A 27390-nucleotide genomic window follows, 5' to 3' on the forward strand; every position below is an offset into this window, starting at 1 on the left:
GACACTAACAACTGATCCTTATTAGATCTGAAATCGGACGCTGTTGCATTTGTAACACTCACCACAACTGAATGTCATGAGAACTTATTAAACATTTCGTTGATCAGTGGTCTTTCCCGGTGGTTACGGCAACAGTTTAGTTCTGTACACAGTAAGTATTCTTTCAGTAACTCAAACTTCAAGTGTAATCCTCTGTGGCAAATGCTGCAGATGATTAAAGCCAAAGGTACAGGCTTCTCCGTCCCATGTTCCTGCCAACCACAAAACGATTTCGCTGCTCAGTCACAGGGATTATCCCCTGACAATTTGATTATGAGTATAGAACAAGTCCTCAGTCTGAAGAGGACCATTAAAAAATGGCTCTCCTTTGCCTCAATCCCATTAGCGCTCTGCCGAGCTGCCAATTAAGAAGCAGTCTATGGTCGTGCGGCTTGACTTTTATTGGCCAAACAAATTTGATGAAAGTTTGTGCTTTTGACCTTTTTCGCTGCATTAAGGGCAGAACTGGAGGCAACGAGAAGAAGGTCAGAGATGACACAAGTTGGAAAAGCTACTTTCAATTGACAGATGCTTCCATTGCCTCCGTCTGGAAGCTTGCTGTTCATAGTCGATGTAATGAAGAACATTTTGCCGAGAATAAAAATATTTTTCCTCATGATTTCCTCTCAGACACTTTCTGGAGGATGCTGCAGAGACACTAAAGAGAAGATTATTTATCTTTGTTCTCAACACGAAGCAATTATTTTGTGTGTGAGTACGGCTGCTGGACTGTTCATGGAGTAAGAGTCAATTTGTGGAATCTGTGCTTCATGTTTGGTCGCAACTCCATCTTCGCCCGCCATCTTTTTCAAGACCAATGTGCGTGCGTGTGTGTGTGTGTGTGTCTGGCCTGCCCTATACCCCTGTGCACTCTTGTGATCTTGAAGGTAACACTGAACAAGATGTGACATGCAGCTTGAACAGATAAAAGGTTTCACCTGACTACCTGTATTCTAGCTTTCTAAAAAACCCAGTGTGACCAGTGATATTTACTTTTTGAGTGGCAGATAGTCAAGACCTCTGCAACTTCTGTCAGAATAATAATTCCACATTGCCAATAATGAATGTGGACTTTACAAGGCAGGATTCATTTCAAAGGTCCCATATTGTAGAAGGTGAGATTTTCCCATGTCTCATTGGATTTAAAAAAACTCTATGTACATAAAGCTATGTAAACAGACTGTATTTATACTGTATGGTGCTTTTCGAGTCTCGTTGACCAGTCAAAGCGCTTTACAGCACAATTAAGAGAATCCGAACAGCGCTCATCATGGCTGTTGATCAAATACTTCCGGGTGACTTCAAGATTTAGGAAACTTCCTAAGCCAATTTGACAATTCGACCTCACCGTAGGAACCCAAGAAAAAGACACAGGTGGAAAGGAAGTGACGAGACACGAGGAAAGTGACTTCAAATTAAAACAGGAAATACAGAACTGACATGAGGTGAAACAAGAGACAGGGGGAAGAGAAAGGGAATATCATCATAAAACCTTAACCGACAAGAAGTGATCAATAAAGTATCAGGACAGAGATACACAAGCAATAGTAATCTTAGAATACATAAAGAAAACATAGACTATAAATCTCATAGACTATTAATTAGTTACCTTGAAGGTTTGGTTGACTTGACTGGTGCAGCCATCTGTTCCAGTTGTGTTTGTATGACCAAGGTTTCTGCTGTCTCAGGTCCCGTCTGCTGTGAATTATTGCCTCTTTACTCATGGTCCTACAAGGGTCAATTGTTTCAGGACCATTACTTTTTTTAACTTTACGCTTCCCTTGGGCCACATCATTTCAAAGCATTAAGTATCTTATACTATGCTGGATGGATCTACCTCTCACTTAAAACAGAAGATCTAGACTTTTCCTCTCTTGACCTGCATGTCTGACAGTCAATGGAACACTATGGGTGTGTTAACATTTTTTTCACAGCTTACTGCAGGACAGGATAGTGAGGATTTTAGCTAAAAAATGTAGGTATGCTGTTTGACTCAAACTTTGTATTTGTTTAATAAATCTTTGTGTCCCATTCGTGTTGTTGATATGCATTATATCCATGGGCTCAGCAACAATAGCCTGCAGCTTTTACGTCTATTTTTCTCTGAATGAGACCACAATTTACAGATTGAAGATCATGAAGAAGACTTGAATCTAGAGATTGAGACCTTTTATAAAAGCAGACCTCTTTTTGCAACCAGTTGCTCCTACTCATGAATGAACTTTCTGATTTTTTTTCTATCTACGTAAGTATCCTCTTATCTTGAAGTGTTTTTTAAATTTTTTGTATTATTACCTGAAAAGGAAATATCAATGCTTACTACTTCTTGGCATTAAGATGGTTGCTCATCTGCCTTGTTCGTTTCTGCACATTAACATTATGCTTTGTTAACCTAGTTTCTTATTTATGGCAAACAAGACATGCAAGCAAAACCTGCAGCACTCATATTGGTTTTCAGTATAGTGTGTTCACAGTGGAAAGGAAAAGACAAAGATTGGTAATCAAACGTGTCAGTGAGTAAAAGATGATACATGCTCTGACAGTGCAAAGACAGATTTTGAACAGTTGAGTGTAGTTTTTACTGTTATTGGTGATTTGTACATTTAGGATACAGCCGAGTCACTGAAGACCTCATCAGCACCGCTATCCGGAACACTTACATTGTGTGTAGCCTTTTTTGGAAATTATTTCTTCAAGGGGAGTCAATGAATGTGAAACCTGCCATGTTTGCAGCAGAGGTTCTTGAACAGTAGTAGCTTACCAAGCAAAGGCACAGAGAATGGACACTTAAGGCTGTATGCCAGTGGTACAGCAGGCGGACAAAGGGATTAGACAGTGCGAAGGCGCAGTCAGCCGCTATTAGAGGCCCACAGTCAGTAGAAAAACTAAACAGAGTTAGTCAAGTTTCTGATGTCCGAGAAGGGAGTGAGGTACAGTACAGACCATTAACATGTAAAAAAAAAACTGTTATCAGTAATGCTAAATACAGACTGTAAATTATCATTAAGATTAGTCAATTATATTGCAAATGTCCATATTCCCTTTTCATAGATATGCTGATACATAAACATAGTTTTTATTTGTTCATATATTGTCATGCCAATGTATTTGGACCACCCCTTGCTGGGACTACAGACGACCAACTCTTTACAAAAAATGTCTTCTACCTGTACAAAACTTAACTCATGACCCATTACAAGTGAAAAACATATTACATCAGACAAAGGGAACTTTTTATGGAGATACTTAATAATTAGATTAGTAATAGTAATATGTAGATCGTAACATTTTCATCAAAGTGCAGATTATGGCTGATTTTACACACTGAAGGTTGCAGCTCTTGGGTAGCAGAACACAGACAAGATCTTTTCCATTGAGAAAAGCCGTCGGTGCGATTATTTGCTCTTCTATCAACAAATAAAAACCATTTGTTAATGGTATTACTGATGCTATAGAAGCATGGACACTAACTTCTTTCTGTCATTGTTGATAACAGTCACTGCCCGAGCCATTGTGGTTCAGTTGAAAGTGAACAACTTGGAAGGTTGCCAGAAAAGCAAGCTGCTTAGCAAGGTGAGTTAGTTTTTAACAAGGAAAAAGAATGTGTGGACTAAGAGACTGGATATCTCTGCTCCTGCTACATTGTTTTTGTACCTTTAAAAAAAAGGCAGTCTATTATGAATCTGGCAATCTGTGCAATACACACATTAAAGCATTATAAGAAAAGATGATCACAAACAAGAAAAGACTACATTATTTTGCCTGAAAGTCTCACATGAATCACAACACATGGCCTTCAAATTTGTGTGAAGAAGAAATTCTTTATTATCATAATGTGAATACTTCAGACTTCTTCATAGTAGATAGTTGTCACTCACGTTCAACAGGACGTTGCTATTGTACACAGTCATTTTGTAAACATAGTCCAGGAAAGCCAGGGGTGTATTGAATCACATTTGTACGTGACAAAGTGACATAGGATAACACTATAGAATATTTTTTTTCTAAATAGTCCATCTTAGCTATACATCTAACACAATGTTATGATTGTGGAGATTAACGTTTAAAATACTTTACATTCACGTTCTGTTATAAACAATTTGATAAATACAAGATTAGATATAACAAAAGAATATATTTATATATATATTTTTATATCTTCTTATATATTCCACATAATTTCGTTTAGTTTTTTTCTTTGTGGCGTCATTCCTTTCGGTAAGGGTGTCCTGTTATGATTCAAGGATAATATTCAACTTCAACTTCATTCCAATAAATAAAAAGAAAAAAAGAAAACAGAAGATGATGATCAAAAAACATTCGTAAGTGGACATAATGGCACTTCTAAGGTACTGGAAAAGATTAACATCACAAGATATGTCGGTTAAAGAATAAGAGTTGTATATTAACTGCTTAACATAGTCGCTCTTCCATGTATGAGAGGCAACGAAATTTGAATACACACTCACACTTTCTCTCACACTCTCTCCTTCACCTCTTTCTCGCCGTCTATGGAGAAAAAGCCACAAATATTCCTTCGAAGCACTGAACAGACGGAAGAAGAAGTCAAAGCCGCACAAGAATAATACAAAACTGTAACAGTTATGCCATTTGTTTTGCTGAATTTTCCTCCTGCATCTTAGGTGAGCAGCCAGACCAGGTTCAGCCATATATTTTTTTTATTTCTTTTTTTATCATAAGCTTTGGAGCGATGCATGCATTTTTCCCTTTTCTGTAACATGTGACAAAAGCATTATATCAGGCCTGTTTTCCCGCTGCAAAGGAGGTCGACCTCAATGCTCTGTTGACCTCCAGCTCTTTGCCTTGACTTTCAAAGGACCAGCTCAACACCGAGCGGAGCCATCCACAAACTGTGGTTCGGTTTAGTGGGTTCCTGAGTCAACACAGTTTATCATCGTATTTCTTCCTGTACGGACTGTAAGAAACATGGAGTGTCTCGCTTGATAAGGCACTGACACATACAAGCAACTCAGCCAACAGAGTGACGCGACAATAATACTAATTACATGATTATAATAAATAATCACGGGCCTAAAAAGAAGTTTAAAAAACGAAAATATTTGTGTCTCCTGCTCAGTAATAGCGACAGGGAATTGTTTTGGCTTATATTCTAATATATTTTCTTTCGTTTCTATCCCGTCAAGGAAATCATAGTCACATCACAAACTATAGAAATTAAATAGTATAACAATAATACTTAAAATAGTATATAAAAACCATAAAGATGTCCATGGGGTGCCCCTCCCTTATGAGCTGAAGTCATAGAATGGTTTCAAAATATGAACAGGCATGACTCTGAAATCAAAGTGCTTAAAGCTGCTGTTGACAACACAGGCCTTGGGTGGTGAATGCCCAGGGGAGGGGCTGCGGGGAGACGGTGGAGCTTGTTGCTCTCCTCGTGTGTCCGACCACTGGTGGCACACAGGAACTCCAAACAACAGATGTGAGAATGGATGAGGGAATTCTGGGTATTTGTCATCAGATGGCCAACCAATGCCTGAGCTGGAAAAAACATACAACAGAAAGTCGTGTGACTCGATGTCAAAAGAGATTTCGTTGTTAGAAGCCACTTTGTAAAAAGCGTACATCCAACATAAGTCTCCTACTCTTCAACTTGCTCTTTTTGACACATTGGCAGCACTTGGTCGGGTGCACAAATTTCATGTGTTCAGAGGTAGACAAACGGAAAAATTTGCCCTTACTTTGAATTGCCGTATGTTTCCTTCAGCCACCAAGTGATGTTCGTGTTCTGGAGTGATACAGTAGGCTATCCTCTGCAAAAGAAGCAATTACAACACATCATTCTCAACACATAGGTACTAAGAACCGCCCGCAGAAAAGTGAAATAGCCAAGGACAAAAAGACGTAACGGATATGTTTTGGATTTTTTTTTTAATTATCATGGTTTTCATCCTTATGAGGAGAATGCAGCCGTGTAAACAGGATCAACGTGTGTCCTTAGAACCTGAGAGGAATCCCCAGGCCAAAATGAACAATGGGAAATGCCAAAGCAATGTGGGAACTCTTATAGTAGAGTGAGTCACTGGTGTACTTCTGAGGAATTAAAACTATCTCTCCACTGCTTGGATAATTAGGAACATTAACTCTCGACGCTTTGAAGTGAATTCATCTGAGAGCGTTCTCACAGTGTCATCAAGATATGTTTCCCCCTCAATCAGATTGTCGTTCTCAAGTTTTGTTTGAAGGACAAACATACTGTAAGCGCTTCAGCCACAATTGGACTGTTTACCTCCAATTACATTTGGCTACTATTATGTAATGTCTATTTAAACTTTGTGTGATGTCAAATTTCATTTGTACCGTGCACCAGTGCAAACGGTTCTCATAAAGCGTTGACGTCAGTCGCAACTGTGGTGACCATAATTCTCTCCTCCCCAGTGATCATCTTAACAGAGATGTCGGGCAAGGACTGCTCACACATCTACCAAATAGCTCTTAAAAAGTGGGTCACAATTATTTGTGACGAGCATGTTTGGATACTCACCTGTTTGAATGTCCCCGGTACGCTGAGGAATTTATATATCGCATATACGGGGACAAACAGCATGGAGGACATGGCCACACCCCAGCCAACTACGTTGGACCAGTAAGGGAAGGTGTAGTCATCATACTTTAGTCCTGACGATGTCAAAGTACTGGCTATCACCACAAACTGTGAAAGGAAGAGGACAGGAAAGGGGGAAAAAAGAGTAACATTAGAGACATTAGTCGAGAGTTACATCTATGTGTGTGGTTGGTTTTTTGTGGAGACAGAAACAGATAGACATGAATAAAACAGCAAAACAGACACCAGGTCCAGAACCGAAACATCTTTATCAGAACAGGCGCCCCCTATTAGAGTCCCTTTGTAATTTCTTTAAAAGTTTTTAATTCATGAAACCGGATTGAGCCGGCTGTCTGTGTGCACCGTAATAAACCACTCTCCCTTTCTGTAACCTGATTCACCCGTTCTAGAATAAAACTCATGACATGCCCTACCTGCACTCTGTCCCTGGAAACGTCATTTTGCAATTATGTATCATGGATGTCCGGTCAGTCCACCGGTAGACCCCTCTATTTTTTCTGACTACCAGAGGCCATAGCCGTCTACTTTGTCCATGTAAACTGTCCCTTCTGATAAGGGCGAAGATTAACGATTGTGCTTTAGCTGCTTCTAGTTAGAAATGTTGATACAGACGTGTTTAGTCCTGCTAATGCAAAATTCAAAAGATAACTTGACTTGGGGTCTTGTTTTCACCTGCCTGTACTTATTTAGTATGCCCAACAAAATGCTACAATTGGACAAGGACATTTTTTACTCTAGATATTTTAATCGATGGTGAGGCGAGAAAATGACTGGATGAAGTGGAATATGATTGCTAGGCTGTGCAATCCTTATTTTCCCAATTACTAGCACAACAAATACGATAACAGGAAGGACACATTGTTGTTATATTCCATTTAATTGGCATTTTTTCTAAGGGTGATGCCCTATATATCAAAACATACCTACAAACAATAGTAATTGATATTTCAATTTTGAACCTTTGTTCGCACAAAGATCCTAGATTTGGCAAAATTGCACTGTTGTCCGGGGGGGGGGGGGGCTGTCAATAGTCATTTGTATTTCAATGAGGCACATGGTTGTCACCACCCACCCCTGGACAACAGCTGGCCCAGACACGTGCGTCCTCTAATTCACGTGGAGTAGCAAGGTAGTTATTTCACCAGGCAGTGATAGACTCGCCAGGAGGTGGAGAATGTTCCATCCATCCTCCGAGTCCCATCCTCCCTCTAGGAAAAAGTCAGAATCACCGCTGCAGATGATTGAATATTAATGTGTGCCTTTGTTGTGATGTATGCATTTCTTTTCCTGTGCCCCCCAAACTCTTACAATAACAATTACTCTTACTTTCAATAATTTCCTTTAGCTGGTATTGATTCTGATGCAATTACAATTCTGTCTCTGGTTCTGCACTGCACACAAAAAAACGTAAACTACATTTTCCAATGCATGCTGGAATGAATGATAGCGTCACACATCTTGCAAAGCAAATATGATTAATTGATACTGACATTTTCCTGACACGTTACATAACATTATTTCTGTTCAGGAAACAAGCCACAAACTGGGCTACATGCGTATTCTTTATTCCTCTCACCAGAAGAAAAGCTGGGCTGACAAATTTCCAGCACAGCCTCCAATAAAGACCTGGCTTAAAGCCCATCATTCTCTCGATATCTTCGCTGAAGCGGTCCACACCTGGAGAGAGTGTGACAAGTTACACATGCACGGGAAAGGTGACATTGAAAACACCATGTCAATTTCAGTCACTAGGTTTTTTTTGTCTCTATCATCTCCATTTTCCAATGCCTTCAATTAATCATTTGATCCTGCACTTTAATTAGACTTTTTGGTTTAACAATTTGTGCTTTTATACTGTTTCTACATTTTTTTTTTAATGTTTAACCCTTTTTTAACATTTTCTCATGCTTCATATCTGCACTGTTTGTGTTTCTTTTATTTCTCTAAAGCACATCTGATTGCCTATGTATGACAATGCACTATACTGTACTAATAAATTTGCCTGGCATTGTTGAACCTAAAACCTTCCGTCTCATTTGTGGATTCTTCTGTCATCCGCTGATACAAGTCTCATCGTGTATCATTTTTCTTTCCTTGAGCTCGCTAATTTCTTTGCAATGTCCTTTGCAAAAAGTCTAATGATGCTAATGTCATTTGCAGTGGGGGGGGGGGAGTGTATGCCTAAATAATGTGTCATGTAATGTAAATATCTTACCATAAAACCATGACACTCCAATGGCCTCTATCAACACAGCAAAAAGTATAGAAGTCCCTGCAGCATACTTATCCAACAAGGTCAGCACATAGATCCCACCCTACAGAGAGGGGAAGACACAGAGAGGATTTCAGAGTGTGTTTGTGTGTGTGTTTGTGTTCCTGTTTGTGTTTGTCTCTTGAAGATAAGTGGACCCCTGTTTGCAGTCAATAAGCACAGGACTTATCATTTACTCACTGTATCTGCTTGCTTTCATTTCGGGCTGAATTGCAGTGCACCTTGAGGAGTTGAAGTCTGAGCACAGACGAGCCTCACATGATGTTGACAGGGTTTTGTGAGCATTTGAACTTTGATTTGTATCCTGGGAGGTACAATCTCTATCCTGTGCAAGGGAATTAGCCTGGGAAAGGCATCGTTCATTTCCCCAATACTTTTAATGATTTGATTTGGGAGAAGAGACCATGTGCAGCTTTAATCCAATTCGAATGTGTCGGTTAACGTGAGGTAACGGGTCTTTTGATAATTTCTTCGACTGTCGTCATCGTGAGACTTTAGTGCCAATTTCCAGGAAAGGGTGGCATGCAGGTTAATTCTGTGATTTTGATCCGCGATTTTATGACTCAGTTCTCCTTGAATTCAAGCATCACCCTAAATTAATATGTTTTGAAACAATGTTTACTCCTGTCAAACAGCCACGCTTGCACTGGTTCTGCTATGCACAGTATTGTACAGTGGGTTTGAAACAGAGAGTGAAACATTACATCACCAAGCATTAGGTTGTGGGTTTTTGACATGAACTTCACTTAAGTGCAGAGTGTAATTGTATGGTGACACGATGACGCTTGACACTGACATTAGTAATGCAGAGCAGGGCCACCAGGAAGGTTCCAAAGGCTGTGGCGAAGGTGAAGAGTTTCCTGTTCCTCTTGAGGAACTTAAAATCATCCGTCAGGCCTGTGATGACCGCCTCCATGCCGCCCATCTAATGGACACAGAAAGACAGACACACAATACTCATGAAGCCCTTTTGGTCTATGGATTCACTTTGATGCCTAGATTAAAGTGTAGTTTGTTATCAATATCTCTGAAAGTACTGTATGCTTGAATATACAGATACATCTAGTACTGTACGTTATTCTGAACAGGCATGGTGACAATATATGTATACTGTCATATGCAATCTTCAATAACATGAAATGTGAGTCAGAAAAACAGAACAACACTCATAACAGTTAACCCCTTCGAAGTATGAATGATAGTAATTATGAATTATTTCTTAAAATCCCTCCTGCATACGTCCATTTAGAAACAACAACATGAAAATACATTTTTTTGGGATGTAAAATACATGTGCCATACATGCATCCATTATCTTTACCACTTATCCTTTGAGGGTCGCGTACATACCTACGTACATCACAGTATTTAATATCGGCATTGTGTTCATCTGATCTGCTTGATAAATGGTTTGAAAGAAAGAGCAAATGGGACTGAGACATTTGCCGACAGATAAGAGACCTTTGTTTATTTAACATCCGAGCGCCAGGATGTTTGCTTGAATTACTGCTGGCTTTTGAAATGTCAAAGGAGTCGCATTTTACAGTCACATGGAAACATTTTACTGGACTGTTATTCTTTAGATTTCACAACTTGCCCAAAACCATGACATAAGTCGTCAAGAACCAGCTTGGTTTACAGTTTTACTGCCCCCCTCAAACATGAAAGTCACTGCTGTTATTTTGTTAAAAGAATCTTATTAAGTAATTAAGTGAGCCTGCGTGTTTATTCATGTAAATGGCAGATGCTGGACCGCCTCTTTTAACATCACTCAGACCCTGAGTTGTAATAATTATCGAGGCTGCGAGCAGGGGGGGTATTGTGAACAAGAGGAGAAAAAAAACTCAACCTTGAGTAGCCTTGATTTCTGGATTGTACTGTGTAATCTACTGTTATGCTCTGGGTAAAGAGAGTTTGCAGGTTCCATGTGGAAACCCAGTAGATAAAGTCTTACAGCACTACACTGTGTGGACATCATTACTATCCTAAAGGTTTCTTGACATATACACAGTGTCTGCACTGTTTTTTCCAGACTTCATCTATGTCTGCTCCTTTGTACAAGCGAAAGCAATGTGCAAACCTCTGTTGTATTGCATGTATTTCATCAGTTCACTTTTATTTCTTGTTTTTGTGCATTTACCTGCAACATTTTTGAAACGTTTAGCATTAGTGTATCTCATCATTATCTATCCATGTATAGAGCAGGGTATTTTGTCCATTCCAGCCTGCTAAAAAGATTCCCCCCTTGTGGTTTTAAAGATATGGTCTATCGCATAGCGCAGTCTGGGAGTGTTCGCTGGGACTCACCGAGCTGTCAATGCCCAGAGTCAGTAACATGATGAAGAACACAATGGCCCAAATTGTTGATCCAGGTAGTGTAGAGATCGCCTCGGGGTAGATGATGAACACCAATCCCGCCCCTGTAAGTGTACACACACACACACACACACACACACACACACACACACACACACACACACACACACACACACACACACACACACACACACACACACACACACACACACACACACACACACACACACACACACACACACACACACACACAATGTATGATGTCCAGAATGAAAGATGCATTTAATTATATATATATACATATAATTATGTTTGAATCATTATCCATATTAGTTTTTTCAATAGCAATTGCAAAAAAAAAATTATTCTTACCCTCTGTTGCCACATCTTCTATTTTCACTCCATGTTTATCAGCCATGTATCCAAGCACAGAGAAGATGGCGAACCCTGAGAAGAAACTGGTGACGCAGTTCACAGTGCTGGTCAAGAGAGCATCCCTACAGGAAAAGAAAACCACAAAGGAGTTCAGAACAAAGTAAAAACAAGATTCTTGCATTTTCCATTTTTTTTCAATCCTCAACTGTTTGAGGAAATTTGTGTTTCCAGTTGAAGCCTGTCTTGGGATTCACTCACCTTCTTTTTGAACAGAGACCTGAACATTAAAAGCATTTGTGTTACTGACCTGGCTTAATCACGATTAATATCAGTGGTGATGTTTATAGAAATACGAATGACAGCTGAAGCCATTTCAATTGTATTGGGTCACGTATAAATAAGGTTGAAATTGCGGCAAGTGTTACTTGATAAGCTGTAAGTTTTCTATGAGTCGATCTTCCGCTGAACACTGTGTTTTAGGAGCAATGTCCAGGTTAATGAGCAGCTTTTGTTCTCTGCTCCCGGTCGGTGGTTTGATCAGTAATGAGTGCGCTGTTGTGGCCACACACCTGTGGTTGTCGGCCACCTCCTGGGCGGAGGAACCAGAAACGTCTCAGTGAAACATTTTCTTCCCACTGATTTTCTCTCTGATCTTTTTATATTATTTTGAATTTGTTTATTCAACAAACAAAAAAACCCCATCTATGTGACAAACAGAGGACGGATATGACAAAATATGTTTTCCACAAAGACATGAGGGCCAACATAAGGCAAAGCAGCACTGGAGGAAGAAATTTGTGTCCATTGTACAATTGAAAACTGGCTGGGTTCAAGTGTTGCTCTGGTTGTGTTTTGACTCGAAAATTATAGATTTCTATTTTATTTGACTATTTTATTTTGATTACAATTCTGTTAGTCAGTTTCCAATATATTGTACTGGTAAACCAGATGTCTATTCATTCCATTGTTCTTTTGCCACTCAGGACTGCATTTTTCCTCGTGTTTCATTCCTTTTCCTAGTGTATGACGTTTGCTTGTACAGTATCTGTGAACGCTTCTGGTTGCCTTATGTGAACTAACTACTTGTGTATGATCAATTGGACTGCGAGTAAAGACTAAGCCTTTTATCTTAAACCCTGGTCTCCGGACTGATCTCTGCGTCTGATTCCTCCGCCAGAGTCACAGACACTCTGCATTATATTTCATCCGCTGGAGGATCAGAAGTGTTAGTTTACTGCAGCAGGATTAACTCTCAAAGCAATTTTGTGTAACTACAGCAAGATATGTTTTTTCTGCTATTTACAACCAGTATCTGTCTCTAACAGCACCTCCATATCCTATTAGATGTGGAAAAACATGAACCAACCTCAGGCCTGCTTTTTTCTGAGGAAGAGCAGCACTATGACAAATCAGTCAACACACAGCCCTGGACTATAATTTGGCAACTCTTCCTGGCCTGTGCTTTATCTTTCCCGTTGACACCTGGTCATTGGGGGTCACCTGGAAAGACAAGCATCACGTGTACTGCTTTGTGATCCAGTCACCGCTCAAAAAACACCAGGATGTTGTGTCGCCTCGGGGCTTGTTTGGCACTGTCAAATGTCACAAATGCACTGCAAACGCTTACCTGTAACAGTTGTTGTCAAATTTGTTGTAACTGGCAAATGCAATGAGCACACCAAATCCTGCTCCCAGTGAGTAGAATATCTGGGTGGCAGCATCAATCCACACCTACGGCAAAAGTTAGGGACGCACAAGACAGAATATTTGACCTTGCTGAAAAGACCGTTCCAAACAACAATACCACACAGACTGTCACCAATATAAATGCTGATTATTTAGACAAATATCTGGGGTCTCTGCCTTTGCTTTGCAAAACCTGTGAATGTATTTGTATATATATATCTTTTTTTTTCTTCGGGGCAAAAATGTTCTGAACTTTTTGTCAACCCTATTACTTATACCTCAGCTCAGTTACTGGAAGATCATATCTTCAGTATGTGGGTAAAGAGTAGATTCATTCAATTCAATCAGCATCGGATGCACCAATGGCTGTCCAGCCTCTAACCCACAGGACTTGAGATGCCCCACCCACTTAATTATAGTTAGACTGAAAGAGGGCTCTCTGATTCCACATCGCCCGCTCTGACGTAAATGTTATTCCTTCAGAGCGTCAGATGAATTGTGTAGATTGGACAAGCCCTGAGGTTAACACCATCCAGATGTCAACAAGTAACACAGAATTAGAGGAAACTTGGGATTTTACACTCAAATAAACAATCATCCCTGTGTCAATGTACTATATGTCTCTTATCTGCAACACGAACGGATGAGTTAAGAGAAGATAAAACAATCCATTCTTAGGCCCACTAAAATTTAAGTCTCTAACCTCCAGATTGTTGAGCCTCTTGAAGTCGATGTGTAGGTAGGCCCTGATGCCGGCCATAGACCCTGGTAGAGTAACGCCTCGGATCAGCAACACAAAAAGGACCACGTAGGGCATCGTAGCTGTGATGTACACCACCTAGATACAAGCGCAGAACAAACAGGTAAGAGGGATGAAAACACATCATATTGTCCCCTTTTTTTCTTTCATCCAGAAATTGATACACCATGTGGTACTTTAAGAAAACTGTCCGACACCAAGAGCTGTGAGATGTTATGCTGCACAAACACAACATATGTTTTACGCCCTATGTAGTGAGTATTACAACTTAAAAAACATTGCTCCAGTTTGTTGCTTGAATTAGAGTCCATTACAGCCCTTACACTGCCTGTTGACCCAAAACCATCAGTTTATATCGAGGAATGCCAGCAAATGTCTTCATAACAGAAGCTACAAATTATTGCACAGATGCTATTATTGCCACAAAACAGTTCAGGCTGTATTTTTTGGGAAATGAAAAGAGGATAAAATGAAAAGAAAAAAAGGATAAAGCAGCATTTATTGTTGGTTGGTGGTCAAAGGCCTCTGTACCTTCCCTGAGGATTTGACACCTTTCCACAGGCTGAAGTAGAGGATGAAGACCACCACAACCAGACATAAGGTCAACTCCCAGCGAGGCAGGCCCAGGTCCTGGATACCCCTACTCTCGTGGAGATGCAGCACACCCCGCCTGCAAGAGGACACAGACAAAATGAAAAAAATTAAATTGTACCATGATATCTAGAGGACCCTTTTTCAATTTTGATTTACTGTAAAATAAAAAAAAATGTGCATTATAATTCATGGCGCTATAATGAATGCTGACACTTTTCAAGCATAATTACTTTGAGTATGATATGACAGACATAATGTTATTTTATGTTGTTCTTTTTGTCAACATCTTGACATTTAGTGGTGTTTTCGTTGAACAGGCCCACCCTGGTGTTCCAGTAGCCGGGAGAGTCCCACACAACAGGCCACAACACAGTGAGAGTCTCTCGAGACATGCTTTACATCATGTCAACTCAGTTTAACGCTGATAAGATATATTCAATGTAATTCAACTGCCATGTCGGTTGCATAATTTTCACTTAATGTAAAAGCATCAAGGTAAAAGCTACGTGCCGCTGGATGAAACATCCATCTGTTGCCTGGCTTTTAAAGTAAATTACCCCCTTTTCTCTTTTTCACTCAGCCCGCAGACGCTGTAAAAGCGTCAATAATGACCACCGGGATTGTTTAACTACTTTATTATCAGCCGTCCTCGAGCCAAACACTTAGTGTCAGATCAGTGTGGGGGTTCAAAAGTTCAAGTGTTTTATTATGACATAATGAAACAAGGGGAGACGAATGGTGTCTTTCCTCGCCTGGCTAACAATTGTTTCTAGCTGAAAGCTCATTCTTTAAATGTCTGCTCGGAGTAGCGGGAAGGAAGCGCAACATCGCACAACGTCAGTGTGCAATAGTGGAGTAGGGGCAGAGTTCGTACATTACGTACAGTTGTTTTGGTCACTTGGGTCAGAAGCTGCTGTCGGTATGCTGTCCTGTCATCTGGTGACACTACAGGGTCCAGTTCACTTAATGTCCTTTTTAAAATGGTGTGCAGATCATTTAAGGAACACTGCTACAGAACATGAGTGCGTAATTAAACCATAAACATTTTCAGTATATGCTTTTCGAAGCCTATTCTCCAGTAGATTATCTGTCATGGCAGCATCATTCACGGAATCACTTCCTCTTGAGGAATTTTGCCTACAAAGGAAAAGCTCAGGAACCTTCTTTATTTTGCTGAAATGCTTTCATTGGAGCAAGATTACAGAGCTCCTACTCTGAAGAGCTGTGAACTTTTGTCTGTAGTTGTTGTAAGAGTCACTCAAGACATTGCATTCATGAAGAAAAAGTTCTCTTCATTCTTTGTTGCATGCCCTGTTTACACTGTCAGAGACTAGACTTTTGATGTTGCTTTGCAAGCTCAGCATTAACGTTTAACCAACTTCACTCTGTGTCTAGTAACTAGTATTTTGTAGGTGAAGAAGGAAAAATTCTGAAGTAGGCTACGTCAAATAATTGTAAGAATAAATTAGGCTCTGGATCAAAGAAGATGTCAGTCTTTCTTACAATTATTATATACAATTATTAATCACAATATGGAAAGGAACTAATGCACTTATCTATTGCCTCATAACTATTTCTTGAGGGTTTTTTTTAATCCATTCTCTGTGTAACGCGTGTTGTGTGGACAAGCTCAGTTCTACACCTGATTGGATATCGCATCTTCAGACAGGTTGGGTGTGTTAGCAAGGAGGCTAAACCTCATTGGTGCTAACATCTGTAGCCCTCCCAACTCTTTACCATTACATCTGTTTCTGCCATGCATGTGTGTCTTAATGTGGTCGGTATTGCAAAATGGTGAAGACACAAGCCAGATTATCTAGTGTCACTAATGTTTAGACCTATTCCTTACTGCTGCACAAAACTGAGAGACTGGAGTCACAAATTGCAGGTGCATTTAAAAAAAATTATGGAATTATGGATAGACAAACTCACAAATTGTCATTGTTACTTTTCTGTTTATGTTTGGGTTAAACAAGCGAGATAAACTGTGTAAATACAATAACCTAATTTAGGATAAACTGACTCCAGCTCCATAATTAATGCAGAGCGTGCATATAGGCCAAATATGGACGCTAACTTTACAGAGTCCCATGAAGGACACGACAGGAAGTTACTTTTTGCATTTCCATTGCATCCAAACAGCCACTGAGATTAGGACAAGTTCACCAAAAGGCTTTGTTTGAGAGGTACGTTTTAAGGAATGACAGAAACCAACACTATTCACAAGACCTCAGCAGATGAAAAATATCTCCAGAGGAGCAAACATGAATCCAACGAGAGTGACAGTGTCTTTGACTACGTCTGATGTCTCTCCAGAGATGAGAAACACTCGCAGCGGGTTGTTTTATTTGGATATCAATGTCCTGCCGTAAAACCATTTAAACTTTACTTTTGTTCTCTTGACATTTGTCCCAGGACTTTTCTCAACATAGATCCAAATTTAGTTGGCATGTGTTGTTATGGGTGGATAAACAGCGGAACTGGATTCGAATCTGATACTCCGGTTGCTTACACAAGTGGCTCGACACAAACAAAGCCTCAAGGAACATGCAAACTGAAGTATGCCCAGACATACAATCCAAAGGGACGGAAGGATCCGTGAAGCTCCTCTTTAGCGTTTACTTATCTCTGGCTGATAAATTCAAAGCTACGAGGTCTTCCGGGAGGCAGATAGCAGCATGAAGACATTGGTTTATTTGGATAGTGAAATTTAGAGTCTGTGCATGACCTAGAGGCCTTGTGTGGTGTTGTAATTCCCCAAGGCCTCCTTGTTCATCTGATAGTATTGATATTGCACTGCCAGTAAATGCTCACTATAACATCATTCCAGGTCCCTTTGGCCCAGTTACTGTAAACACATTTACTCTTTTCGTCACTCCACGAGCTGGTATGCTTCTATCCTAACACACGGCACTGCCATTAGTTGGCCTTTGTATACTTGAGGCTGACACAGAATTTTCAGCAGGCTGGTCTTAATGTTGGTTACGAACCCGGAACAGGACATGTGAACATGACATGTGAAAGACAGAATTAATGAAAAGGACCACACACCTTGGTATCAAAATACAGCTGAGGGGTTATAGTTATCCCTGACATTAAATCAGATGTGGTTGCTTCAGGTTTGCTCTAAAGAGACAGGATATGGATGTGTGAGTTGTTGTTGTTCTTGTCACTATCTTTTTTTTACTTTGAACTTATTGATATGCTCAGATTTGAAGACAATTGTGAAATTTGTGGGTCAAACAAAAAAACCTTTCCAATAAGTAAAACTAAATACTCCAGATAAAGAGGTTCCACATTGAGAGATTCAAATCCACACGCTTCACAAGTTGCAGAGATAGTTGCCTGGAATAGCCTGGAAGAAGACGAACTAACTCAACTTATCTTCTCACCTTCAAACATCCAGCCAATCGCTGCTTACAGTGGATTTGAGTGTCAGATTGCCAGTTTCAGAAAGTAACACAAAAAGTCAGACACAACCCTCCCCATTCCAATGTCAGAAAGGAGAAGCAAGTATATTAAAACTGCTCGACCATCCAGCTGGAAAGTCTGTGAAAGCTCACTCCCAACTGCCTCATGATCTGTGTGCCTTCAAGCAACGAGCCAGCCTCTTTCTGTAAAGTTAATTGACTTGATGCAGTGACGTTTAACATCTGGGAGGATTCTAGGAGGCCGCACATGTTAGAAAATTATTAATTTTATTAACTGAGGTTATTATTAACTTTTCAAGTTTATAGGAGCCACAGTAAGATACTGCACCATGTTGAATTTGATCAGCTCAGTTGAGAGACTGATTGGATATTTTTTGAATTGCCCTTTCATCATGTTATATTTGGTGATGAAGCAATTTCGATGCTATAATCAATATCTCTGCAGTTTCCCCTAAGCATTTTAGCATCTTTAAGCTTTCATTATTCTTGTTTATAGCCTGCACATATACCTCTTACATGGCACAGGAAACTGATTTCAGTGGAAAACGCTCCCAATGTGCACTGCTTGCCCAGCACCAAAAAGGCAGACAGGCCTCGTGTGCAACTAGCCGGTATAGTCACAATGAACTTGTCTTTTGTCCTTTGACTAAAATCTGATCAGCTATTCTTTGAGTCCAAGTGAATGTTTGTGACAAATGTGGATAAATTCCAAAGACAAACCTTGAGATAACGAATTTGTAATTCCAAAAATTCTTATCAGTTCATCTTTGAGTTCAGGTTAACATGTGTGCAAAATTTGAAGGGATTCCGTCAAAGCAGTCCTGAAATATCACATTGTGGGTCGGATGGACAATCCAAACAAATAATGCAATTGGGTCACGGTTGTAATAAGAGGCACAATACGAGAGGATTTTGAACTTATCTCAAAACTCCAAATAAATGCTAATGCTGCTCTATGTCTGCCGGTTGACTTGATAACAGTTCACCATAAGAACTTAATGAGCTGATAATATGTCAGTGCCATGTTCACCACTTCCTGCAAGTGGCCAAAAAAGCCTGGACTACCAAATCTTTCCCTGTTTTTATGGCTCATTGCCATTAAGAAGGTTTCCGGGATCCGCCCGTTTAGATACATGCCAACATTTAACGGGTTCTGTCTTTCCCAATGGGCCATTTTCCGCCAAAGTTTGTGGAAAACCATTCATTAAGTTTCAGCGTAATCCTGCTGAAAAAGAACAAATGGACGAACGGACAGAGGTGAAAACATAACGAGGTAATAATGCATGGATCTTGATGAAAAAACAGGAGTATTTAGGGAAATGATAACTATGAGTTTGTGCAATTTGGTGCAGCTTGATTGAATTTAAGAGGACTGTTGGGCCTTGGTTGGTAATAAGGTCATTTTAAAATAAAATCACATGAGATAAATCGAGTGACACACAAGTCCTCTCTCCGACTTCCCTGAAAGTTCCAGATATTTGCTCAGTTTTATGGTCAAAGAATAGGTACCCAGTAGTAAAATGATAACTACGGCATACATTCCTTCCAATTTATTCCCAAAAGTCCAGATTATAGTTCAGCGGGTCATAAAGATAGAATACAACTACAGTTCAAGTTCCTTTTAAGATCCCAAATTCTAACCCCGTTATTCAAAAACGTTACATCCCCCAGTACCCTACAAAACCAGAATGGTGCTGTACTGTATGGTACACAACTACTTGAGTGCAAGAGGTGAAGGAAGAGAGTTATTTTCTCAGTTGGCCTCGCTACCTCACGCTGTGCCTTGGCATTGCTTCTGTGCTCAAAACTGGCTGCAAGAAAGAGGATTTATTATCCCCTACAGAGACGGACCCCATGCGAGATCTGTCTTGAAGTGTCCCTTTTGTTGTCAGTCTGTCTTTGCACATGCTCACTGATTATTTTCTTTTACCATGATTCAAGTATAATAGTCCACCTGGAGTATATAGCCTGCATCCTGATTTTATGGATCATATACACTTTTTGAGCAATGTTGCATCATTTACTCACTATATCATATCGAGTCTGAAGGGTGACTGGAAGCTGAAAGGTATCTAGGGACACTGATTAAATAAACATACATGTACAAGACACCGCCGCCCAGCAGAACGGCAGTGGAACTGAACCAGGTTGCACGCTCAGTATATTCAGTGCGTCATGCTAAGCATGTGTCTCGCATTGTCCAATTCATCTCACAGACTTCCTCTGGGCTGCACGGTCAGTCCTCACAGAAGCTGGGCCTTCTTTGAAGTACAGTATAAACAGATGGGGCTTCTTTTGTGCGCTTCAAAGTGGACATTTGATCTCTTTCTGTATACACTTTTTTACAGTGCAAACGTTTGTATGGCTGGATCATTTTTGGGGTGTGTTCGTGTTTCAGCGACTCGTCACCCTCACACGGACGGCGGTTCCATTGGCATGTACATACTGTGCTCGTATTAATCAGACAACATCCACAAAACAAGAAAAATATAATTTCCCTGTGATGCTGTTGCTGGGTGGACTGTGCTGACTCACTATCATTTATAACTGTCCAAACAAACATTCACAGTAAAATCTAAAGGTAGTGCTATGAGCGCAGAGGCGACAGTCACTTGCGGGACAGTATGTTAATCTTTCTGAATTCATGAAAACACTGAATACTAAATATGACATTGTAGCAGGATTCTGTTTAACAGCGAGTAAAATCGCCACAGTGGGACATTTACTGGATTGCTTGACTTGTGATTTATGACCTCAGCATGAATTCAGCCTTGCCTGAGAGTTGCATGGTAGCAACAGAAACTACACAGCTGTGTGACTAAAGGTTACTTTATGTGATGCGTTCGGTTGCTGGTGATGTACTAGATCAAGGCCGCCCAACTTTGGCCCGTGCTCCCTTTCTTTTGGCACCGCATGGCATTTGACATTGACATTATTCTCCTCCTGCTGTAAATTCCTAAACGTAATGACTACAGAATGTACATTTTGTGCAGCTTAAAAGTACATAATCAGATTTCCACAGTTGCAGTCACTTTCTGTCAGACAGGTGTCTTGCCTTTTAAATAGGTTTATGCTCCCAAAAAGAAGCATATGGGTCGTCTCTGCAAATTAATAAAATTACTGTAAGGCAGATTAAAGAGTAGGGTTTTTATTATTTTGAAATTTTATTTTGGATTCAGTGTGTTAATTTTCAAAAAAAAAAATATATATAATACATTTTAATCTAATGTAATTTCACATAACATAAACATTTATTTTTGGCCCGAGGCCTTCCACCAAGATTAATTTTTGGCCATTCATAGTTAAGAATCTTGGCACCTTTGTACTAGAAACAGTATTGTGTTCCTGTTAAAACTTGAAAAAGTCATGTTACCAAAGAATGATTCCTAAATTTGCATACAATAGATGTGGAAAAGTCCCACACAGGTGTGTTACTTTTATTAACAGAAACTACCAAAAAAATGTCCGTCACCGACTTCTTTTCCATGACTAAGATGACACAATGACTAGGCACACCAACTTCATTACGCACCAACTGTGACGATATCAGCATGGTTGACGAAAAACGAGGGGACTAACGTAGCGTAATTGACGAAAGAAGAGGTGACGAAATTACACGGCGTGTCTTCAAACCGCGACAAACCTCGACAGTGTTTCTGGTCATTCGGCAGCAACAGCAACGCAACCCGGAACGCGCGCAAGCCTGAAACTAGCCATTCACTAAAACGCTATGGCTGTAGGAGATTAGATTACATAATGGCAACTAGACGGGGTTGACGCTTGGACCCTCTTCAAATAAAACACAGCTGAGAGAAACAGTGAGTGAGTAGTTTTGTTAGGAGAGAAGCCCCGAGGCTACAAAATCACTAGGAAGAAAACAACTAACCTCAAGACGTACGTAAATGTCAACGTTAAGATGCTAAATATAATTTTCAGCCATATTTAGTCAACGAGTAAGTACAGAGGCGTAACCCTATCTATTAGCATCTCTTGACAACATGGAATTGCTCAATTCAGACTCATTGAAAGTCAGTAGCTCCGTCAGCTTGGCCAATAATGTTTTGTTCACACTGAATGGGTCCGTGACAGGTAAATGTTGTCTGACACATCTACTGGTTATCAGAATTAATATTTTTGAAATATGTTTTGGTCTTCATTAAAGTCTTTTGGGCAGTAGGTGTTTTAGTTCTTAGCATCCCTTGTGTAAAACAAGACCGCAAATGTTTTCATTTACAAATTTAAAAGGTAATGAACTATCTACACACTTATTGTATAACACAATCTACTACAAAATTACCACTTTGACCAACAAGTTACAGAATAGATCTGATAACTTTCTGCCACAACTCTGACAGAACTCAACATAGTAAGAAGACGATTTATATCAGGACTGTTGTACAAGGTGCTTTTTTAGTAATGGAGGGTTTTCTTTCTTCTGGCTACTTTCTGATTGACTCATATTGCGACAGCTGTTGCATAAGATTTGCTAATGTTTATTTATCTTTCCAGTTTGAATGTGTATAGTGTTCTTTGACTAAGACGAGACTAAACTGTTTTAGTATATTAAACCTCGACTGAAAATGAAAAGGGTGAGGCTGAAGAAATATGACTTATCTCATCTCGTTATCTCATCTCATGACAAAATATCTTTGTGAAATCACTTACTCATAGTACTCCGCTGCCGGGGTGATCTTGTACTTGGCGTAAGACCCGTTGCCGAGGACGGATCCGTTAATCGCTTTGGGGTCCGTGCAGTTCTCACTGTTCCAGATGTTGCCACATTTGAGCCACGGCAGCTCGCTGGCCATGGAGGAGAACAGGTAGTGGAGGGACCAGGCGATGATGACGTTGTAGTAGAAGCCTACATACAGGGCTATGAGGATCACAGTGTAGCCCACACCTGAGGAACATAGGGTTGTTGGTGAGGGAGGACAAACCATGGTTTACTCTCACAGCTCTATGTAATACCTGTGTCATGTTATGCACCTACATTCCTTTCTTTACAGTGGTTTAGAAACTAGGAACATCAGCCTTGTGCAAGTTCACTTGACACACAGTCTTAGATGTTTTACATATTGCCTGCCCTGTGTTAACTCCACTTTTACTACGGTAAAAAAATGGACATTTATGAGCTGTTACCCGAGATATGGCAGCATCAACAAATCACACATAGCAGGTGGAATGCAAGGTTAAAGCCGCTCATTCTGGAAAAGCAGTTACGTCAGCATGTATCAGAGACCGCAACATTCAGGACATCCCCCACCGTGAGCTGTTGTGCATAGTATGTGTGTATTTATGACATGTATGTATGTGTGTATTTATTTTACAAAAATCCCCTATAGTTAAGTATTACTCAGTTAAGTTCATTTTCACGCACCATGTCACTGCCCTTATCCAGCCATCCTTCCATCCATTAACTATACCACTTTATGCTTTAAGGGTTGCGCGTCTCGCTCAGCCGACACTGGACAGATCGCCAACATATCGCAGGGCCACATTCAGACCTGTGGTCAATTTAGAGTCTCTAATCATAACCTAACCCAAGTCTGCCTGTCTCTGGACTGTGGGAGGAAGCCGGAGAACCCGGAGAGAACACACTCCACACACACACACAGGCCCTTGTTGGTTCGAACCGGGAGGCTTTTTGCCGTGAGGCGGCAGCGCTAAAGTCTACACCACCGTGCCGCCCCATTGCCAACATATGGTACAGACATCAGCAGTGTCGTGGAGGGTACATCCTGATGAACAAACATTTAATCAGCCTCTCCAAATTCACTCACATCTACTGGGCATTAATGCATACTTTCCATTGTTTTTCACTAATTCAAAAATAATTTTTAAAAAAGCATCCTGGCTCATTTTGACTCCACTGGAATGTGATGGAAGCAGAGACGTCCATAAACCCATCACCCGCTCATTCTAGGCAGGAAAATAACAAACTCTCCTTAGCGCTGGCGCCAACAAAAGCAGGGAAAGGGTGTTGATTCAGAAGTGCCGACGAGGTGGTTGTCGGACAGTATTAAATAATAATTTATTCAATAAGGGACTACAAAAGTGAGAGAAGGTCAGGTCTTCTCTACAGTTATAGTTTTCCAACACGTTGTAAGATCTTCTCTTGCGAAACTAACGCTAGTGAGAAGAGTCTTAACAGCTTTATGCAGGGATTAGATTTAAAGTTAACTTCATATCACAGCAGGAAAAAAACAAAAAATGTTTTGTTAATGCCCGGTTGCATCAGCTTCAGTTTAAAGTTTACACAACATAAGTCTACAACATCACATTATTTATTCCAATGTGGTCCAAGCTTTTCTCTGTGATAAAGTGCATATTAGAATCTGTTTCATTTGAGATTCATGGTGTTAATCAACTTTTACATGAACATAGACAGCGGTATAAAGTTCTCATTTCAGTTGCAGAGAGGTGATGTGGCAGAGAGATCAGCTTAAAGTGACACCTATGAACCCTTTAGGGGGGAAGACAAGGGATGAAATGAAAGGAACCTGAAGAAAAGCAACAACAAAAATGACACGACAGAGCGGCAAGTAAGCACCGTTTAAGATGATATATGAGAGTCTAAGGTAAATAGATATTGAGCTTCACATTTGTGTGTGTGTGTTTTGCGTTACAGTTCACCTTTAAAGACGGGGCATATCTTCCAAACTGTGGCTGCCCCTTCCCTGTTGTACTGGCCCAAGGCAAGTTCCATATAGAACAATGGCATCCCCGCAATGACCAAGAAAAGAATGTAGGGGATCAAAAAGGCACCTGGAGAAATAGAGAAAAAATTTTATGTGACATTGAGTGTTTTTTTCATCGTTAGAGTGACATTCATTTTGATTGCAAAGAAAGCACCCCCCCCGAAAAAGAAAAGAAAAGTTGCGGGTGGGCGGACGGTTGACGGCCTTGACATTCTTGGAAAAAGACCACAGCATAACACACAGGAAGGCTCACAGCTATTTTCATGCTGTGCCTCAGTAGCACATCCACCGACGAGGAAATGACCTCCGGTAATTGAATTGTTCTTGACATTGTCCATCACGGATGGCACATTATCTACAGTAATGAATACGTTTTTCGCTGAGGACCAATATGATTGACAGCCCAGTGGTGGAGTTGACCCTCTGGGGCACTGAGCACAACATGTTGATTTTTTTCACCGTGAGAATGGACACACACACACACACACACACACACACACACACACACACACACACACACACACACACACACACACACACACACACACACACACACACACACACACACACACACACACACACACACACACACACACACACACACACACACACACACACACACACACACACTTTCTAGTGAGCACTCTGTTGTCATGAGTGTTGAAGGTAAAACAAGGCGGTTTGAAACCATCCTTTGTTGCCTCCACCATGCATTGCACAGTAACTACTGTGCTGCTTCACTGTTCAATAGTTTTGAAAACATTGCAAGTATCTGGGGGAAAAAAATCTGATTTACAGACTAGCACAGAGCTCAGACACTTGTTTTCATAATTTTAAGTTTGGGCGAATAAAAGTATATTTAAAATCAGCTATCAAGATCCGAATTTAAATCGTATACAAGTAGATGTTGTCTTGAAGCTTCTGATGACTGAAGATAAAGAAAAAGATTGTTAGTGATCCCGTCACTCTACTGATTTCCCTTGCTCACTGCAGTGAAACTACAGTTCTGAGGTGACCTTGTATCCAGACTTGCAGAGTAAATGTGAACAGGGACGATGGTATTTCCAGTCTTAACAAAGAAATCTTGCAAGATATTTAAAATGTGTTAAGTATTGTGTGGATTTGCCAGGAGACGGTGGCACATTTTTTTCGTCAGTCATGTCTGGTACAGTACAGGAGTTGGATGTTTTACACATTATCTTTTTTTTATGTGCATACCTTGAAGAAAAGATTTAAGATATTCCCTTCGTCATTTAACATGAATGCACTCGCTCATGAATACACCTGAGACACTGCAATAAGAACCAAATTAGAACAACAGTTCAACAAAATTACTAAAATCTGATCTATGATCACTGTGCGGTGGCATTTACTTTGTGAGATGGTTTTAACAACATTTAAAAGTTAAAGTAGAAAATCATAGGCGCTGTTTAAAATCACATTTACTATAAGGATGTAATACTTAAACCTAAGAGACGCGCATCTCTCTGATCATCTGCGCACATTCATCTATCAGAAATACATGGTTTACTCACCCCCTCCATTTTTGTAGCACAAGTAAGGAAATCTCCAAACATTGGCCAGGTCCACCGCGAAGCCAATGACCGACAAGAGAAAGTCAATTTTCTTGCCCCAAGTTTCTCGCTCTTCATCGGTGGATCCAGGAGGACCTGCGTTGCCAGGGGTGGGGACGATGGAGGAATTGGTGTATTGGACGCCATTCTGGTCCTTGACCAGTATCAGTTCTACCTCCTTTTTCTCCACATTGCACTGTTTCAGCGGGGCCACTGACGAGAGCTTGTGTTCCGGCGCAACCTGGATATTCATCTTCTCTGCGGTGCGTACGAGGCGCACGCCGGCCCGACGCTCTCACGACCCCCTGCGGGTTCCGGCGGAGCTGATGGCCTGAGTCGGCGCGCTAGAACGCGGACGGCAGTCCCGCTGAAGAACCCCAGATGAACGAGCGTTCTCCGCCGACACTACAGCAGAGACCTCTGCGTTCATGGGCTGGAGAGGAGGGGAGAGAAGGAGATTACAACAAAAAAAGAGTTTAGACAGGTTTGGCGTTCGTGCGTAAAGTTCCAAGGAAGTTACGCACGGCGACAAGTACAGGTTAGGGCTGTCATTTGTGACATTCTTCCTCCTATAGCAGACATACCTAAAGTCTGTGTGCAACGAACACAAGTGCAGTATTAAGATAAAACATTGTCTGTAGTCTGATGCACAGCAGCAGCAGCAGCAGCAGCAGGTGTCAAGTGAAAGACACTTCAGAGCGAATGCCTCTTTTGTTCAGCGCATTGTGCGTGGAACAATCTACTCAAACAATTCTTTGCTGATAAAATAAATGTTGTTGAAAAAAAGTCGCCGTTAGTAAAGCATTGCAAAGTCTGAAAGGCTTTCCTCCGTACTTGGTGAAGCTAGGGACACCGCTCCATGACCAGATGCTCTCGCTGTCCAGATGCGTCTGAGGGACGACTGCCCATTCTGAAGGAGCTATGAGACTCGCCTTCTCCAGCAGAGACGATATAAAATGCGAGCTTTTAAATCGCTTTCCTCCCTCTCCTCCACGTGATATTTTATAATTGACCAATTTCTCTCCAGTTTGACGTTGG

At 40.6% G+C, this 27390-nt stretch overlaps 1 protein-coding gene across 2 annotated transcripts; it reads right to left on the bottom strand.

Annotated features, from left to right (window-relative positions):
- Positions 1-3840: 3840 nt before the first annotated feature.
- Positions 3841-27326, bottom strand: slc6a2 (solute carrier family 6 member 2). Of its 2 annotated transcripts, none has more exons than XM_035629117.2 (15): positions 27187-27326; positions 26314-26785; positions 24714-24845; positions 22746-22980; positions 14587-14725; positions 13999-14133; positions 13237-13340; positions 11607-11731; positions 11226-11338; positions 9715-9843; positions 8862-8961; positions 8223-8323; positions 6566-6733; positions 5763-5834; positions 3841-5562 (listed from the first exon to the last, which is right to left on the bottom strand). In XM_035629117.2, the coding sequence occupies exons 2-15, from the start codon at positions 26603-26605 to the stop codon at positions 5539-5541; spliced, it is 1869 nt and encodes a 622-aa protein (XP_035485010.1). In that variant the 5' UTR covers positions 26606-26785; positions 27187-27326; the 3' UTR covers positions 3841-5538. The 2 variants fall into 2 exon arrangements, with proteins under 2 accessions (XP_035485010.1, XP_035485011.1); XM_035629118.2 differs by lacking the exon at positions 27187-27326 and adding an exon at positions 26937-27163.
- Positions 27327-27390: the final 64 nt, after the last annotated feature.

The sequence above is a fragment of the Scophthalmus maximus genome, chromosome 4, assembly GCF_022379125.1.
Source record: "Scophthalmus maximus strain ysfricsl-2021 chromosome 4, ASM2237912v1, whole genome shotgun sequence".
Lineage (NCBI taxonomy): Eukaryota > Metazoa > Chordata > Actinopteri > Pleuronectiformes > Scophthalmidae > Scophthalmus > Scophthalmus maximus.

Coding starts and splice junctions, on each gene's coding strand:
- slc6a2 (XM_035629117.2), bottom strand. CDS start 26,605: ATGAATATCCAGGTTGCGCCGGAACACAAGCTCTCGTCAGTGGCCCCG. Junction 8,324..8,861: donor TGGAGTGTCATGGTTTTATG/GTAAGATATTTA, acceptor CACTCTCTCCAG/GTGTGGACCGCTTCAGCGAA. Junction 5,835..6,565: donor TACCGGGGACATTCAAACAG/GTGAGTATCCAA, acceptor CTTCTTTTGCAG/AGGATAGCCTACTGTATCAC.